The sequence below is a fragment of the Engraulis encrasicolus genome, chromosome 2, assembly GCF_034702125.1.
Source record: "Engraulis encrasicolus isolate BLACKSEA-1 chromosome 2, IST_EnEncr_1.0, whole genome shotgun sequence".
Lineage (NCBI taxonomy): Eukaryota > Metazoa > Chordata > Actinopteri > Clupeiformes > Engraulidae > Engraulis > Engraulis encrasicolus.
The window spans coordinates 19,493,735-19,511,012 of NC_085858.1; the positions used below are offsets into that span (position 1 = coordinate 19,493,735).

At 45.5% G+C, this 17,278-nt stretch overlaps 1 protein-coding gene across 4 annotated transcripts in view; it reads left to right on the top strand.

Moving 5' to 3' along the window:
- The window catches only part of LOC134469952 (myosin-10-like), a 130,506-nt gene extending 113,432 nt beyond the window's left edge, over positions 1-17,074 (top strand). For all 4 annotated transcript variants that reach the window (XM_063223991.1, XM_063223984.1, XM_063223978.1 and 1 more), the window contains 11 exons: positions 2,231-2,479; positions 4,020-4,232; positions 6,058-6,270; positions 7,690-7,851; positions 8,300-8,428; positions 9,611-9,699; positions 10,450-10,573; positions 11,922-12,130; positions 13,118-13,226; positions 13,903-14,075; positions 16,734-17,074. In XM_063223991.1, the coding sequence (XP_063080061.1) occupies positions 2,231-2,479; positions 4,020-4,232; positions 6,058-6,270; positions 7,690-7,851; positions 8,300-8,428; positions 9,611-9,699; positions 10,450-10,573; positions 11,922-12,130; positions 13,118-13,226; positions 13,903-14,075; positions 16,734-16,983 (1,920 nt within the window). In that variant the 3' untranslated portion in view covers positions 16,984-17,074. The remainder of the gene's footprint in view (positions 1-2,230; positions 2,480-4,019; positions 4,233-6,057; positions 6,271-7,689; positions 7,852-8,299; positions 8,429-9,610; positions 9,700-10,449; positions 10,574-11,921; positions 12,131-13,117; positions 13,227-13,902; positions 14,076-16,733) is intronic.
- Positions 17,075-17,278: the final 204 nt, after the last annotated feature.

Below are 17,278 nucleotides of genomic sequence, written 5' to 3' on the forward strand. Positions count from 1 at the left end.
AAAAGACAAATGCATACATAAGTCTCCAGTCATCATTATCATCATCCTCATCATCATCACATGGTTATATTGGAGAGAGAGAGAGAGAGAGAGAGAGAGAGAGAGAGAGAGAGAGAGAGAGAGAGAGAGAGAGAGAGAGAGAGAGAGAGAGAGAGAGAGAGAGAGATACCTTGACAACATATCTGGTACAGGCTAATCCCACATCCACCACGACTAACACATTTTCTGTGGCGAGAGATGCTAATTTGTAAGTTTAGACTGAGTTCCCAAGTTTTAGACGAAGTAGATGAGTTTATCATGATCATCTCTGTACACACTGTATGTATGACCACCCGCTAATTCTGTGAAGTGAAGGCTGGCTTCTCACAGATGGGAAAATTAGTAAAGACTGAATGTGCGTCACCCCAGCTCGCGTTTGGTAATCCCCATTCAGATTTGGTAATTGCGCATGTAGAATCATTGTATGCTGGCTGACAAGGATGCCAGTAGAAGGTTGAGACAGGAGTGTCATCAAGCCAAGCCCAACTCCCGTTCCCTCTCTTCCGCATTCCAATCCAGCCACTGTAGTTCCGTTCGTTTAGAAAATGCTGCTTCTCTGGGGTCTTGATGAGCACCAGGTCCCCCCCACGCAACTGGCAGTATCTCCTGCCTGATTATCATAGACTTGCAATCGAGATTCGCCAAAGGTGTTGCGTCACTAGGAGGGCGCAGCCTGGCTAAGTATCTCCTGCCCTTAGACCAAAGTCTGAGTGCATGGTAGTTGTGGTAACAGCTGGACCCAAACACCTCCCATCCAGTGGGACATCTGGGCCTCAACAGATACTTTCTCTCCTTGAGAAGGTCGGTGTGGTTGGTCAGCAGCTGGTCTCGCTCCTCAAGCAGATTGCTGTGGTTGGTCAGCAACTGGTCTCTTTCAGCCCTCTGCCGGTAGCTAAGTGTAGCCTGTCGTATGGAGAGCACAAGCAGCAGAGTGCACAGCATCCCCAGACACACGGCAGTCCATCTGCAGTGTCTGTCTACTGTTGGCATGGGGTGTCCTGATGGCAGAGGTGGTGGTGGTAGTAGTGGACCAGCCTCTGGGTTTCCCTCTCTGGTCCGCCTGGCTGCCTGTGTGCCTGGCTGCTGGACTGATGAGATCTCATCTAGACTCATTCCCTCAGTGGTCTCATCGATGCAGTCATCCATCGAGACGCAAGTATTCATTAGACAACTGCAGTTGCTTCCAGAGCACACTCGACACATGAATTGAATACTAAACAACCTAGACCTATCTGCAAAAACGGGACAGAAAATGAGATTTCATTTCCTTACAAGCAAAAGCAGAAAACAAATATGATGGGGTGGGGGTGTTATATTTTATCATGATGACAGGATATACTGTAAGTGGATGGAAACTACCTGTCTATTTTAAGTCTCGCACAATTCTGCACATTTCAGATATACTCAAAAAAACTATAAACATTAAAATTAAGATGCACAGGTACACAGTGTTGCCAAAAAAATCAGCCAAAGTCGCTATTGGCTCAATGAAAAGTTGATAGAAGTCGCTAGATGATGTCATGGCGTTAAGTGGGACGTCACAGTGTCACGCACGCCACGCTGATCTGTAGAAAACGTGCCCACACGTTCATAATTTTTGGCATTTTGGCACTGATGATGGTCTGAGGGACCGAAAACGTTTTGCACTTCACTGGGTAGCACTTTCTTTATTTTTCCTTATGCATTAAAGTAATTTATGCATCGGCATCAGTGGTGTGCGAGTTCCTCCTTGCTGCTTCACACGTTCATAATACAAATGGGCAGTGCTAGCTACTTTTTGGAGATCAGAGCTAATCTGCAGCTCTGCTTCACCGTGAGAAACGCTTCTGACGGCGACGCAGCGTTACAAGTATGTTGAAAAACAATGATTTTGTCACTGTAAAGGCACATTTTTAAAAGTCGTCAGATGCACCAAAAAGTCGCTAAGTTACTAGATTAAGTTTTTAGGGTTATAGCCTGCCATTCCGACGCACCGCCATTCCGACATTGACGTTTTATTGCAGGAACCATTTTTCCAGCTTGCAGGAACCGTTTTCCAAATATCTCAGACCCTACCTTTAAGGGCATTTGGACCGTGACAAAATGATACACTGGTAAGACTCACATAAGAGTCTTGAGGATGACGTGGGGGTGCAAGAGAGGCTGGAATTGTGTTTGTAAACCTTGTTCTGTTTTATTCTCCCTTTACTAGCTGGTGGACTCCAAGAAGAAGCTTGAGGATGACGTGGGGGTGCTGGAGGGGCTGGAGGAGGTGAAGAGAAAGCTGCTGAAGGACGCAGAGTGCACCAACCAGCGGCTGGAGGAGAAGAGCCTGGCCTTCGAGAAGATGGAGAAGACCAAGACACGCCTGCAGCAGGAGCTGGACGACCTCACCGTGGACCTGGACCACCAGAGGCAGATCGTCTCTAACCTGGAGAAGAAGCAGAAGAAGTTTGACCAGGTACAGTGCTGTAGTTTGGCAGGGGTGGATTATGATTCCATGGGCCCCTGGGCCAGGCAACAAGAAAACCCCCCCTCAATGGGTTCTGCTAAGGTACAAAACTATTTGTTTAAGGCCAAATGTGAGAGCCTGTGTTGTTGGGGGTATGGGGGTGGTCCTCTAAGAAGAAATTTGAAAACAATAGTTGTTAAAAGTATGATTTTAACACAATATGAGAATGGAAATAAAGTGGCTTGGGGTTCAGGGCCCCCTTTATTCTTGGGCCCCTGGGCCTGGGCCCGATAACCCTGTGTAGAAATCTGTCCTTGCAGGTTGGAATAAGGAAGGGGGGGTTTTCTTTCTTTTCTCATGAAAAATAAACATGGAGAGGAAGCAGTAGAAGTCCGACTAGGTACGGCAGGCCGGTTACGGGAAGAAAGGGGTGCATGTTTTGGGGGTTTGTACTCAGTTAAAAAAAAAAAGGGAAAAAAAAAATGTTTTAATTTAGCATACAAATTCTGGAACCAAATGCAATCTAGAAGATGTTAAATCAACTCTATGTGTTTAATTAACACTGAATGTTTTACTGTGTTGTCGTAAAGAGTGAAAGTAAATGGTGATGGTAAATCTTTCATGAAAAATGCATTCTTTGAAATGGAGACTGTTGAGTTTGAAGAAATATTGCGATTTATTAGGTATGATCCTCATTTATCAAGAATGCATTTATCACCGGAATTATTTCACAGAACTGGACCGATTTTGAATGAAAACAAAAGAATGAGTCAATGAAGTGGGAAAACACTATTCTGTGTCCTTAGTGGGAGAACACTATTCTTCAGCTGAATTGAATTTACACATATTCAGAACAACGCGTACCTCAATTCACCAGAACAGTACACTTGCCACCGCACACTCATTCTGCTCGCTCTCTCCACTCTATACTGTAGTAGAAGTCCATGTTACATTGCAGAAAAGAGTTACATGTTACAATACACTCAACAAGCTCTGTGTTGTCCACACTGTGCAGTACGTACTGGTGTAGGAAAAGTCCATGACATGATATTACATTGCAGGAAAGCACACTTGCCACCAGACAGTCACCAAGCTCCATGTTGTCTCACTCTAGATGCTGGCCTAGTAGAAATCATCCATGTCATGACTTCACACTGCATGTGCATTACAGAAGAGCACGCTTAACACTCGTACCAATCAATCTCCGTGCTGTGCACACGTTAGCTGCTCCATTTGATTATGTTACATAACAGAGCAGCACTTGTCACGGTACACCACGCTCACACCAATACCAGTCAATATCTGCGCTGTGCTGTCCTCACTGTAGATGGTGACTGAAGAGAAGTCCATCTCTCTCTCTCATTTAAATGGTGCAGTGGTGCCCGGGGATCTCACAGGGACTACTCTTTCTGTCTCTGCCTATGCAGATGATGTGACTGTTTTTATTTCTCTCTCTCTCTCTCTCTCTCTCTCTCTCTCTCTCTCTCTCTCTCTCTCTCTCTCTCTCTCTTTCTCTCTTTCTCTCTCTCTCTCTCTCCCACCCCCCAAGATGCTGGCTGAAGAGAAGTCCATCTCGGCTCGCTTCGCTGAGGAGCGTGACCGGGCTGAGGCCGAGGCTCGTGAGAAGGAGACCAAGTCTTTGTCTCTGGCCCGCGCCCTGGAGGAGGCGCTGGAGGCCAAGGAGGAGTTCGAGAGGCTCAACAAGCAGCTGAGGGCCGAGATGGAGGACCTGATGAGCTCCAAGGACGACGTGGGCAAGAATGTGAGTCACACAGCCAACCTTACAGCCACCACAAATGTAAATTAGCTTTATAGCTAGATGAATGACATTCATTACTGTATGTCTAACTGTTATAGTAACACTTTTTCCTTTACTTCAGACATGTTAAAATTTTATCTTTTACCTGACATGTTAAAGCACGTCACGCATCAACACCCATGTGACACTCTGATGAAGACGGAAACTATACCGTTGAAACACGTCAGGTAAAAGATACAACTATTGCATGTCTGAAGTACAAGAAAAACCCAAGTTTTAGCTTTATAGCAAACTCTGGTGCTAGAACTATCTTATACATACTTGGCCCCTGTCAGATATGCTAATAAACTTAAACTAAACTAAACTGCCTTCCAGTCTCGCTTGAGATTGCAACAGACAACAACAACAACACTGCCTCAGTAGAGATTTTTTTGTGGTTACACTTGGCTAAAGCATTTTATGTCAAGCCATTTCTCCTCACCTATTTACATACAGTAAGCTCTTAGCGAAAACTGATTTGATGAGCTCCGAAAATGGCATAGGGCAAGAACGTGAGTCGCACACCTTGTAGTCTCAATTTCCAAACAAAGCCAAGTTCTCAGCTATTAACATACTCCATAAATCAGAAAAATATTGGAGAAAGATGATTTGATGAACTGTAAGAATGACATAGGGCAAGGATGTGAACACCTCACCTTCTCACTTGACAGATGAGATATTTCTTTTGGTCGTTGCACAAAAGTATTGCATTTCAATATGTTTCTCTCAGCTATTGTAAATCAGTTCCTAGAGAAAAATTGAGATGCTCTCTCCAAGGATGACATGGGCAAGAACGTGAGTGCCTCACCTCCCATCTCGCTTGGCAACAGAGGTGTTTTTTGTTGCTGCTGCACTAAACTCTTGGAGAAAAATAACCATGAGCTTCAAGAATAACATGGACAAGCAAACTCCTCACTTCGATTTCACTTGAGGGCTATTTTTTAACTAAAGCGTTTTGTAAATCATTTTCCAGCTATTTAGATATAAATCAGGGAGTACTTGAAGAAAAACCTCTGACATTATATTTGGGTCACTAATGTTTTGTTTTACTGTTGTGATCTATCCTCTCTTCTGGCAGAGCGTTTGTTCAAATCAATAAATGGAGCCAATAAATGGAACCATTACTTTAGTTTTCACATTTTTGTATGAACATTTTTATGGTCGTCAAGTTGGCCGTACAGCATCAGAGATCATTGATCTGTGTCTCTCCTCCTAAACCTCACTCGACCCCTGCAGGTGCACACGCTGGAGAAGTCCAAACACTCCAGCAACTTAACATCAGCTAATTTTCTCTCTCTCACTTAACCCGTTAGCGTAGAGCCTCTGTTATAAGCTTAATGTCACCAAGTCTTAATCTGTGACTTAAGACTCTCTGCATTGTCATAGCAATGTTGTTAGGATGTATGTGAGTGTTTTCAGCAAAGAGTGAATAGGCCTGTCAATGGGGCCATCTGCAGTAAGAGGCTACTGCTTGGTATTTTACTTCCGTGTGCCATTCTCTTCTCTCAGTTTAACAAAGAATAAACACGCAAAAAAGGTGCAGCATGTATGCTGTCAAAAACATCACAATATTAAATCCAGAGAAACAGGAGCTTGGTATCGTGGACTATTTTTATGTGACTTTGCCTGTCCTACTCCCATTTGTCCGAAACGTCACAATTGCCCGAAATGTCACATTTGCCAACATCACATTTATCCAAATCGTCACAATATTAAATTAAGAAAAATGAGAGCTTGGTGTTGCAGACTTTATTTTCAGTTTCCATTCTCCTCTCCCCCTTCCCTGCAGGTGCACGAGCTGGAGAAGTCCAAGCGGTCCATGGAGCAGCAGCTGGAGGAGATGAGGACTCAGCTGGAGGAGCTGGAGGACGAGCTGCAGGCCACCGAGGACGCCAAGCTGCGGCTGGAGGTCAACATGCAGGCCATGAAGGCCCAGTACGAGAGGGACCTGCAGGGCCGCGACGACCAGAACGACGAAAAGAAGAGGGCGCTGGTCAAACAGGTCTGTGATGCATGATAAACTACAGTACCATGTCCACAAGCATCACTCAAGTCCTTATCTATGACTCCTGAATGTCCTGAACATAGTGGATTTCAAGTTCATTTTTAAGGAAAAGTTTTTTTTCAAATGTCATAGTTGAAACCCGTTTATGCTTTTTTTAATATCAACATGAAGTGCTGTTTATATTTTCCTGAAAAAAATAAACATTTAACCCCTTAAGACACGGCATTATAAATTAGCTGTTACCGGAATGGCAATGACCAAGTCATACTGTATTACTAAAGGCCCTGTGCACTGTCACAGTAGTGTAGTACTATAGTAGTTAACTTTCAATGTCTATTACAGCGTGCCTCAGGAGGTACGGCGTGCATTAAGGGGCTACATCAAACATATGTCACCATAAGAGGCTAAATAGCACAGAGATAGCTACTCAGTGCCGAGTTGTCTTGCTTAGTTCACTAATTCCTGGTGACCTGAGAGCACACACTCAGTGTACCTCTTGCACATATTATCCTTGAATGGCTTGTTAACAAACTTGCAGCTGGCTTGTGAAATCATTTTCCACACTTCACTGGATCTGTCAGGGGACCATGGATGGCATCCAAAACGGGCCGTACAGCCCCTTTGATTAATGTGCATTATTTTCTCTTGGACTGTCCAAATTGATTGCAACTGAAAGAATGACATGTTGCAGCTTATTTTTCTTCTTCTTTTAATCCCATCGATTTTTAAATCATTGTATTGCGCTGACTAGCATACATAGACTATACTAGCATGCATAATCTAATGCAACACGGTTAGAATTGATCATGGATTTGATTTACAAATGTTGATGTTTGTTGTGGAGACCAGATGCACTGTCAGAACTAACAATTGACATTTGACCTGCTTAGGCTTTTTGATGCTGTAGCTCCTACCTAAGTTAAAATGATTTGTAGTACACCTAAAGCAGCCTAGAGATACACTACAAGTGTGATAACTCCAAGAGAGCAGAACGTAGGAAAGCAGAACGGAAATGAAGAAAAACTACTGTAAGCTCATGGTTGACTATGAAATCTTCAAGTTGAAGCTCAGTACTTACAATTGGTCAAATCCTGACAGGGTGAAATGGCATTCAGTCATTATGCTGCCAAATGCAGCTGCCAAACCAGCCTCTTGTCCAAATTAGAACTGGCCCAACAGTATCATGTTTTAAAAAGAAATTAAAAACAGCTGCTTTTAGTTATAGTTATTTACTCTCTATAATTCTTTCTTTCTTCTACCATATTGTTTTCTTCTCTCTTCTCTGCCTTTTCTAATTAGCACATTGACTGATAGTTATGTATGATAATGTGCTATATAAATTATGTTGTTATTGCTATTGCTATTTTGACCATTTGACCTCTTTTGACCTCTCCCCTCTACTCCCCTGTGTGTCAGGTACGGGAGATGGAGGCTGAGCTGGAGGACGAGCGTAAGCAGCGGGCGCTGGCCGTGGCGGCCAAGAAGAAGCTGGAGATGGACCTGAAGGACATAGAGTCCCACATCGAGGGGGCCAACAGGGGCCGAGACGAGGCCATCAAGCAGCTACGCAAGCTCCAGGTGACAATGGCTACCATACAAAACGTCTGAAAAAGGGTTTTCACTCAAAACGTCACAGACAAAAATTTAAAAGTGGGGGCAAAAACACCCTGGTTGAAGCAAACTTTTCTCTTTTCATCTGGTTATTTGTTTGTCCTGCTCCCAGGTCAGGCGTTTAGCTGTGCGAGTTTTAACCTACTACTTTGAGAATGGCTACCATTACATTACTTAACACTTAGCGGACGCTTTTATATTAAGTTACTTTTTTTTAAAGGGTATTGGTTACACTTCCTGGAGCTGTGTGGGATTAGGTGCCTTGCTCAAGGGCACTTCAGTGATGAATAGAGGTGAAGGGAGAGGTCAGGGTGGGATTCAAACCTGCAACCCTCTGATTTAAAGTCCAACTCCTTAACCACGTGACGCGTGCTACTACTAAAACGTCATTGACCTTATATGATTTGGTCTTCAGGCCCAGATGAAGGATTACCAGCGGGAGCTGGAGGACGCGCGCTCCTCCCGAGATGAGATCTTCAGCCAGGCCAAGGAGAACGAGAAGAAACTCAAGAGTCTGGAGGCCGAGGTCCTGCAGCTGCAAGAGGTCAGAGCTCCACATATCCTACAATGTTATAATTACATTAGATTACATTGCATTGCATTAGATGCATTACATTACATTACGCTGCAGGAGCTCAAATCTGCACATCCTACAATGTTATAATTACATTGCATTACACTACATTTTATTACATTACATTACATTGGGCTGCAGGAACTCAATACAGCACATCCCACAATGTTATAATTACATTACATTGCCTTAAGTCACATCCTACAATGTTATCATTACATTACATTACATCACATTACATTACGCTGCAGGAGCTCAAATCTGCACACATCCTACAATGTTATAATTACATTGCATTGTCTTTAGTTTGCAGAGGAAGAGGGCAACACTGTGGTACGGTTTCACCACTCTATTTTTTGCCTTTCTGGTGAAACCGTAAAGAAGCAGTGTTGCGCTCTTCCTCTGCAAACTTAAGTTTATGATACCCTGAAAAGTTGCATCTGCTGACAAAGTGTGTGTGTGTGTGTGCGTGCGTGCGTGCGTGTGTGTGCGTGTGGGTATGGTTGTGAGTTTGAGTGTGGGTATGGTTTTGAGTTTGAGTGTGGGTATGGTTGTGTGTGTGTGTGTGTGTGTGTGTGTGTGTGTGTGTGTGTGTGTGTGTGTGTGTGTGTGTGTGTGTGTGTGTGTGTGTGTGTGTGTGTGTGTGTGTGTGTGTGTGTGTGTGTGTGTGTGTGTGTGTGTGTGTGTGTTGTCAGTCTCTATCAATATATTTAGTTAAACTGCACATTGCATTCTGGTCAAATGCAATTTCAGTCTTCTTATCTGTGTTATCTTATCTGTGTTAACACTTGTTTCATAGATTTTTGACAATAAAGTACACTTTGACTTTGACTTTGATCCTGACCAATTGTCAAAGTGTTCTTCAATGTGAGTACTGTATACCTTGCATGGTATTTTCCACCATCAGTTGAGAGACCCAGTGTGAGACATGAAGTCAAAGTATTCTGAGTGTATTTGAGAACGTTGTCAGTAAATGCAGGGCTGAATGATGTCATTAATATGGTCTGAAATCAGTGTAGGCTACATTTAACATTTGTAAGTAGATAGTCTTTACTCTTCCTCTTAACAAATGCTTGAGAGATATTTAAATATTTTAAAAATGTCAGCGCTGCACTATGTAATTATTCAATTTGTGTGATTGTTGTTCTTCAGGATCTGGCTGCATCAGAGAGGGCCCGACGACACGCAGAGACAGAGAGAGATGAGCTGGCCGACGAGATCTCAAACAGCGCCTCTGGCAAGTAAGTGGAGCGCAACGCATCATTCAGATACAGAAGGCTTGCATGACTATTGATATTTAATAAACTTTGCATTGATATTGCTTCATAAACTTTGAAAGAGTGTACTCTTTTTTTCTTTAGAATACTGAGTTATTTGAACATGTCAAGCAAACAAATGTGTGATGGTGGCAAAGAGCCTAAAGACACTTTGCCTCTTCCATTCCCACACCAAGAATGTGGATGTGGTCTTTCAAAGTTTGTTAAACGTTAATAAACGTTTATTACATGTTTGGTTTTTGATACATACCTGAAGAAGCCTGGGAGTAAATAGTTGGAACCTGTGGCGTGTGCTGTAACTCATTACTTTTTGAAAGTTTGAAATAAATAATGAATTGTGTACACCCGGTCTACTCTACCTATTAGAACATTTGTTATAATGTCAAATGATTAACAGTCACTCTACAGCATGCAGGCATTGTTGTATAAATACCTGCCAATTATGGTCAACAAACGAACACATTATGTGTGTGATGTTTTGCCCATGTAACTATAAGCATTAAGATTTAAAGGTTTAAATATCAAATGATAAATGGTGGTACCTAATACATCTGATTGTGCGTGCGTGTGTTTCTGCGTGCGTGCGTGCGTGCGTGTGTGTGCGTGTGTGTGTGCGTGTGTGTGTGTGTGTGTGTGTGTGCGTGTGTGTGTGCGTGTGTGTGTGCGTGTGTGTGCGTGCGTGTGCGTGTGTACATGTGTGCGTGCTTGCCGTAGGTCTGCCCTGATGGATGAGAAGAGGAGGCTGGAGGCCCGTATTGCCCAGCTGGAGGAGGATCTGGAGGAGGAGCAGAGTAACATGGAGTTGCTCAACGACCGCTTCCGCAAGACCAGCATGCAGGTACTATAAAGGCCCCACAGCCCTACAAAGGAAACGTGCAGCAACTACATATTTTGTTTAGACTGAAAATGGTCCTCATAACACCTTTATTTCGTGACAAAGCCTTATGATTCAGATGTGTTCAGTTTTAGAGATATTGCTAGTGCTAGTGCTAGTGATAGTGATAGTGAATTTACATACATACCCCTGAAGCGCTGTGAGGTGGTGTTAGACACCTTACTCCAGGGCACTTAGTAAACCACACATGATCATTTAGGAGAACATTAGCATTTGCATTCACATTTTTCTTACAGGTACTGACTGCATAGTGGACAATTTCCACATCATGTAGGCACAGTCTCCACATCCTTAGCTACAGTACTGCACTAGCCACCATATGAGCAGAGAGACGCAGGGAAGCCTAACAAGTTTGAAGTCTGAGCACACAAATGGCTCCTGTTGAAATTCCTGAAGCCCTCAACTTTTTCCTTGATGAGGTGGTTGGCTTTGAGCTGTGATACAGGCCTGATTAGCAGAGAGGCTGCATCCAGGACCCTCCACTCCACTTCCCTGGCATAAGCACACATGTAGTTTTCCAACACAGGACACCCTGCCATATAGACATCACTGACAGCTGTGCTCGGCTGGTGAATTCCTAAAGCACCATCTCCCTTGTGTGTCTTTCTGGTATTCTGGGTGGGTGTTTATGTGTGGGTGTGGGCATTGGTATGTGTGCTTGCGTGCGTGCGTGCGTGTGTGTTTACATGTATGTGGTTGAGGGCACAGCTCATTAAGGAATGTCAAGCCATTTGTCCGTGTGTGTGTTTGTGTGTGTCTGTGTCTGTGTCTGTTTCTGTTTCTGTTTCTGTGCTTTTGTATGAGCATGTTCCCTACGTGTGTGCGTGCATGTATACGCCTGTGAGGCACAGGGCACATCTCAAGATCACACCTCTTCCCTTTTGTGTGTATGTACCACCGTATGTATGCGTTTCCATCCATCTGTGATTGTCTTTAGTCCACCCCTGGCAGGGGACCCCCTGAGCACAGAGCTGGCAACCGAGCAAAGTGTGTGTGTGTGTGTGTGTGTGTACGTGTGTGTGTGTGTGTGCACCTGTGTACACTTATTTGCGTATTTGTTCCTGTGTGTATGTATGAGTACATTTTTAGTGCTCATAGGCACAGCTCATTAACAATCGTCGTATCTTTCTGTGTGTGTGTGTGTGTTGTGTGTGTGTGCGTGTGTGTGTGTGTGTGTGTGTGTGTGTGTGTGTGTGTGTGTGTGTGTGTGTGTGTGTGTGTGTGTGTGTGTGTGTGTGTGTGTGTGTGTGTGTGTGTGTGTGTGTGTGTGTGTGTCCTCTTCTGGCCACAGGTGGACACCCTGAGCACGGAGCTGGCGGGCGAGCGCAGCGTGGCCCAGAAGAGTGAGAACGCGCGGCAGCAGCTGGAGCGCCAGAACAAGGAGCTGAAGGCCAAGCTGCAGGAGCTGGAGGGCTCCATCAAGGGCCGCTTCAAGGCCTCCATCGCCGCCCTGGAGGCCAAGATACTGCAGCTCGAGGAGCAGCTGGAGCAGGAGGCCAAGTGAGTGCAGTGCCACGTGACTGGACTGTTGGTTAGGTTTGCATGGGTTTCATTGGTTGGTCCATCGCTAGCACGTGATTGACAATTTGTTAAGTTTGCATGCTTTTGATTGGTTGATCCATCATTCATTGGTACCCTGGAGGCCAAGATACTGCAGCTGGAAGAGAAGCTGGAGCAGGAACCCAAGTGAGTGCAGTGGCATGTAATTGGATGGTTGGTTAAGTTGCTTGGTTTTGATTGGGCAGTTGGTATGTTGTGATGCAAACGAGGCTAAGTGAGTGGCGGCTGATTGGGTGGTTGGTTAGGTTGATAGCCACAAAGTGAATGGCGGCTGCCTGGTTGGCAGAAAAAAAAAAGAAAAAAAAGAAAAAGAATCTACGTGCAACTTGGGCTATAAACAGATGCTCTCTGGTAGTCTCACCTCATGGGCCAAGACACATGGGCCAGCACCAGGCCAACAAGGGAGACATGAAGCTGAAGTTGTAAGTGTGGTCTTTACTTGGAAAGATGCTGTAGCTGCAACAGGAGGCCATGTGAGTGGCACGGCAGCCGGGTGCCTGATTGGATGGTTGGTTAGGTTTGCATGGTTTTGGTTGGTCTGTTGGTGGGTTGGCATGGAAACAAGGCTAAGTGAGTGGCAGGTGCTTGGGTCGGTTGATTTGGTTGCTTGGTGGGTTGGCTGTTTGGCAAGAGAACGAAACGCCCAAAAGGTTCTTCCCTTTGACATCTTGGTCTATAAACAGATGCTCTCTGTTTGGTATGTCACGGCCCTGGCGTCTATAGCGAGGCAGCAAGAGACAAAAGAACATTTAGAAGTTAGATGTGTGTTCTTCATTGTCTTCTTTATTTAGCTGTTTATTCCACAGATCTGTTCATTGGACTGTGATGTAGCCCCTGCTTTGTTTGCAGAGACAGAATGTATGTTCTTGTGTGTATATTTGAAATTCTTCGTTCATTATAATGTGTTAATGTTTGGTTGGTTCCCAGGGAGAGGTCGGCGGCCAATAAGATTGTGAGGCGGACGGAGAAGAAGCTGAAGGAGGTGTGCATGCAGGTGGAGGACGAGAGGCGCCACGCAGACCAGTACAAAGAACAGGTACACACACGCACGCACGCATGCACACACACACACGCCGACCAGTACAAAGAACAGGTACACGCACGCACGCACGCACACACACACACACACACGCCGACCAGTACAAAGAACAGGTACACACACGCACGCACGCATGCACACACACACACGCCGACCAGTACAAAGAACAGGTACACGCACGCACGCACGCACACACACACACACACACACACACACGCCGACCAGTACAAAGAACAGGTACACGCACGCCCGCACACACACACACACACACGCCGACCAGTACAAAGAACAGGTACACACACGCATGCACGCACACACACGCACGCCGACCAGTACAAAGAACAGCTACACACACGCACGCACGCATGCACACACACACACGCCGACCAGTACAAAGAACAGGTACACGTACGCACGCACGCACGCATGCACACACACACACGCCGACCAGTACAAAGAACAGGTACACACACGCACGCACGCACGCACGAATTTCAATTTAAAAAGTCATCTTTCTTGTAAAGGCTCTGCGGTCCGCATATGGCCCCCGGGCCTGAGTTTGCCCACCACTGAGCTCAAGTGTCAGCTGTAAGAGGCTGGGGAAGTTGTGTTGGGGACTTCAGTGAGGTAGTTGTGTTGGGAATGTTCATAATGTGGTTTTTGTTGTGTTCAGCTGGAGAAGGCCAACTCGCGCATGAAGGCGCTGAAGCGTCAACTGGAGGAGGCGGAGGAGGAGGCCACCAGGGCCAACGCCAACCGCAGGAAACTGCAGAGGGAGCTGGAGGACGCCACCGAGGCCAGCGAGGGACTCAGCCGCGAGGTCAACACACTCAAGAGCAGACTCAGGTACATTAAACCCATATCCTGTGGGCCCTGCCCAGGGCACTCGTCTGCTTACCGGGGTTCCATTCCCGACCCAGGTCCTTTGCAGACCCCTCCCCATTTCTTTCCCTCTCATTTCCTGTCCTACTCTTCACTATCCTGTCCTAATAAAGTAGGGAAAACATAAATAAACCCATATCCTGTAAAGTAGACCCATGTACTGCACGTTGGCTCCAGTGACTAGTACAGTCAGTTAATGCATTTGAGAAGACGCCTACATATACGTAATGTCTACGTTTTAAGTCTGACACGCTTTGCACTATGGCAAAAGGGTATCCAAGGCCAGCACAAGCTTGCCAACAGTATGGTTCATGTTGTGTTTGGAAAAACAGGCAATGCAGTGGTAATGGGTTGAACTTGGGTTTTATGTGCATCATAATGCTGTGCCTTGGCACACTGCTGCAATAACTAGGAAAGAAACTATTTGCTGCATTGCACGTATAGAGACCCACTCAGTCACGGCGTGCAGGATATTTGAGGATACAGTAGATTATACTGGAGTTGAGGTTACGTTACGCTAGGGTTAAAAAGTGGAGGAAAACTCTTTAAGAAGAGCCCGCAATATTGTGTACAGTGCTCTGATGGTTCTGTCAAAAGTATAACCACTGGCTTCACACACATTTGTACCAGAGATTTTAAGAGTATCCAGTCTCTCTGGTTGTACTTATGCATGAGGTCGCACAGCAAGCTTAATGTGCAAAGACTTTTTAATATATGGGTCATTGACAGTTTTTAGTAGCAGATACAAGCACAGCTAATGGCCATAAATGAATAAATAATTGGTTGATTAAAGGACACTGTGCTAGCCTGAGTATCATCCTCCGTAGTGACCGCGCTAGCTCAATACTTTCGCTTGCTGACCACGGAGTCTGACCCTGCAGCCACCCCCGGCAGTTGGAAATTATCTCACTTAATGAGGGAATTAGCCTTTCACAAAACCCCTCCCACAAACGGCCGCCAACCAATCTGAGCTCAGCAACGGTAACTAAGGAGTGTAGAACTTGTCGAGGTCCGTCAAAAACCTATGATTTCAGGGAGACATACAACGTGTGCCTATGGCACCGTCAGGGTCCGACACCATCTGAAGATTAATTAGGACCTAATTTTTTCACTTTCCCGAAGCAAAAACCTCAAGCGGACTGATAACAGGGATAGATTAAGCCATAGCTCCAGGTGATCATATTTAAAATTAGCAGGCTAACTGTGCAATCGTCTTGTTTGCTAATATAGCCCCCTTCCCCCTTGCATTTAGCTGGCAGAAAACGTACCCTAAACAAATAATCAATGCATCGCTCAGACTTAAGGACAATATTATATGATATTATAGTATTGGATCCACGGCATTATGATTCAAATTTTATTGGGAAACTACTAGTTGCGTTGTTTAATATGCGCCAAATGCACAGCCCACGGAGCAGCCCCCACCCTCTCTCCTTCCCAGTTTGTGTCTGTGTATATGCGTCGAGTGTGACAGCAAAAAAAAGTAACACTGAAATGGGGCTGCGCTTGTTCCAACCTTGTTATGAAGATATTAACTGTCAACTAAAACCATTAAAGTGAACAGAAGAGAAACGCCCAGTGTGACTGCCCAAGAGCTGCGCAGTGTCAGTGCCGAAAACCCTTCAAAGGTCTTGGCGGACGGCAATGTCCCAGTTTACACCAAGCACTATCAAATGTCCTGGTTACAGACATCACATCGCCATCATCAAGTTGTTGTATTTCAGTTGAATATGTAAGAGGGCTTGGGGAGGGGCTTAGACTATCAGCGAGCCTATTGGCTGTTCATATACTGAACGAATATCTGAATTCCAACTGCCAGGGGTGGCTGCAGGGTCAGACTCCGTGGTCAGCAAGCGAAAGTATTGAGCTAGCGCGGTCACTACGGAGGATGATACTCAGGCTAACACTGTGCAGGAAATGGTCAAAAAAGGTACTGCAGCTATGCTGCTCATAGAAACTGGGCTGCCTATTGCCGAATATGATCTTTACATGAAAGTTTACTAAGTAATAAACAAATACACCCTAGTATGGTCCAAGTAGAGTCATTTTTGCAGCTAAAAATGGCTATTTTTTGGAAATTCAAAATGGCGGACCATGAGAAGATCCCCTTTTTCATGTATGAAAAGTGCAATTTTTCCAGTGATAATGAATACTTAGAATTTGATGGTGGTGGTAAGTATTCATGAAAAAGGTAACATTAGTGAATAGGTAGCATGAATTCTGGAAATAAACAACAAAAAATCTCACACAGTGTCCCTTACAACAATGAATATGCTTCTTAGATGCTTCAGTAAAAACAACAACCGAAAAAAAAGAATCTGTCAATTACTGTGGCTGCCCCGCCCTGATATCTACTACTAAGCTGGTTGTTGGTTAGTTTTGTAAATGTAATGTTAGTATTTTCTATCTGTTTTGGTCATGATATACTGTAGCCATAGCTGCTGAACTGGCAATTAACATAAACAAACCAAGAAAACATCAATGACACCCACATGCAGCATTCTCCTTTTGCACATGTGCGCTCTCCTCACCTGTCTCCTCCTCCTTCCTCACCGGTCCTTCTGTTCTGTTATCTTCTCCTCATACCTCACCTTGTTATGCTGTTGTTCTCCTGTTCTCCAGGCGTGGCGGTCCCATCAGCTTCTCGTCAGGCCGCTCGGGCCGCAGGCAGGCGGGCACCTCCATCGACCTCTCGGACGACGACCTGGACAGCAGGGCCAGCGACGTGGCCAACGCCAACGACACCGCGGCGCCCCAGACCAACAACCACCAGCAGCCCCAGCAGAACCAGCAGCCACAAACACAACAGCAACAGCAGCAGCAGCAGCAGCGGCAGCCACCACAAGAGCAGCAGCAGCAACAGCAGCAGTAGTCGGGCCGCCGCAAGCCCAGCAGAGAGGCTCCTGGGCAGGCATGCAGCATGGCCTCTCCCCCCTCACCTGTCCCCTCCCCTCCACCTCCCATCCTCCTGTCACCACTACCCCCACCCAGACCCAAAGGCAGGCTCTGCCTAGAGACTTGTGAGATCCCATGCTTCTTCAGTGGTCTCAGCATGTCCATGCAGGCATTGCCTATAGAGACCTGTGAGATTCCTTCAGCATGTCTCTCAGCATGTCCATGCCGTCACAGCACACAAATGCACATGCTGCAGGGCCAAGACAAGGACA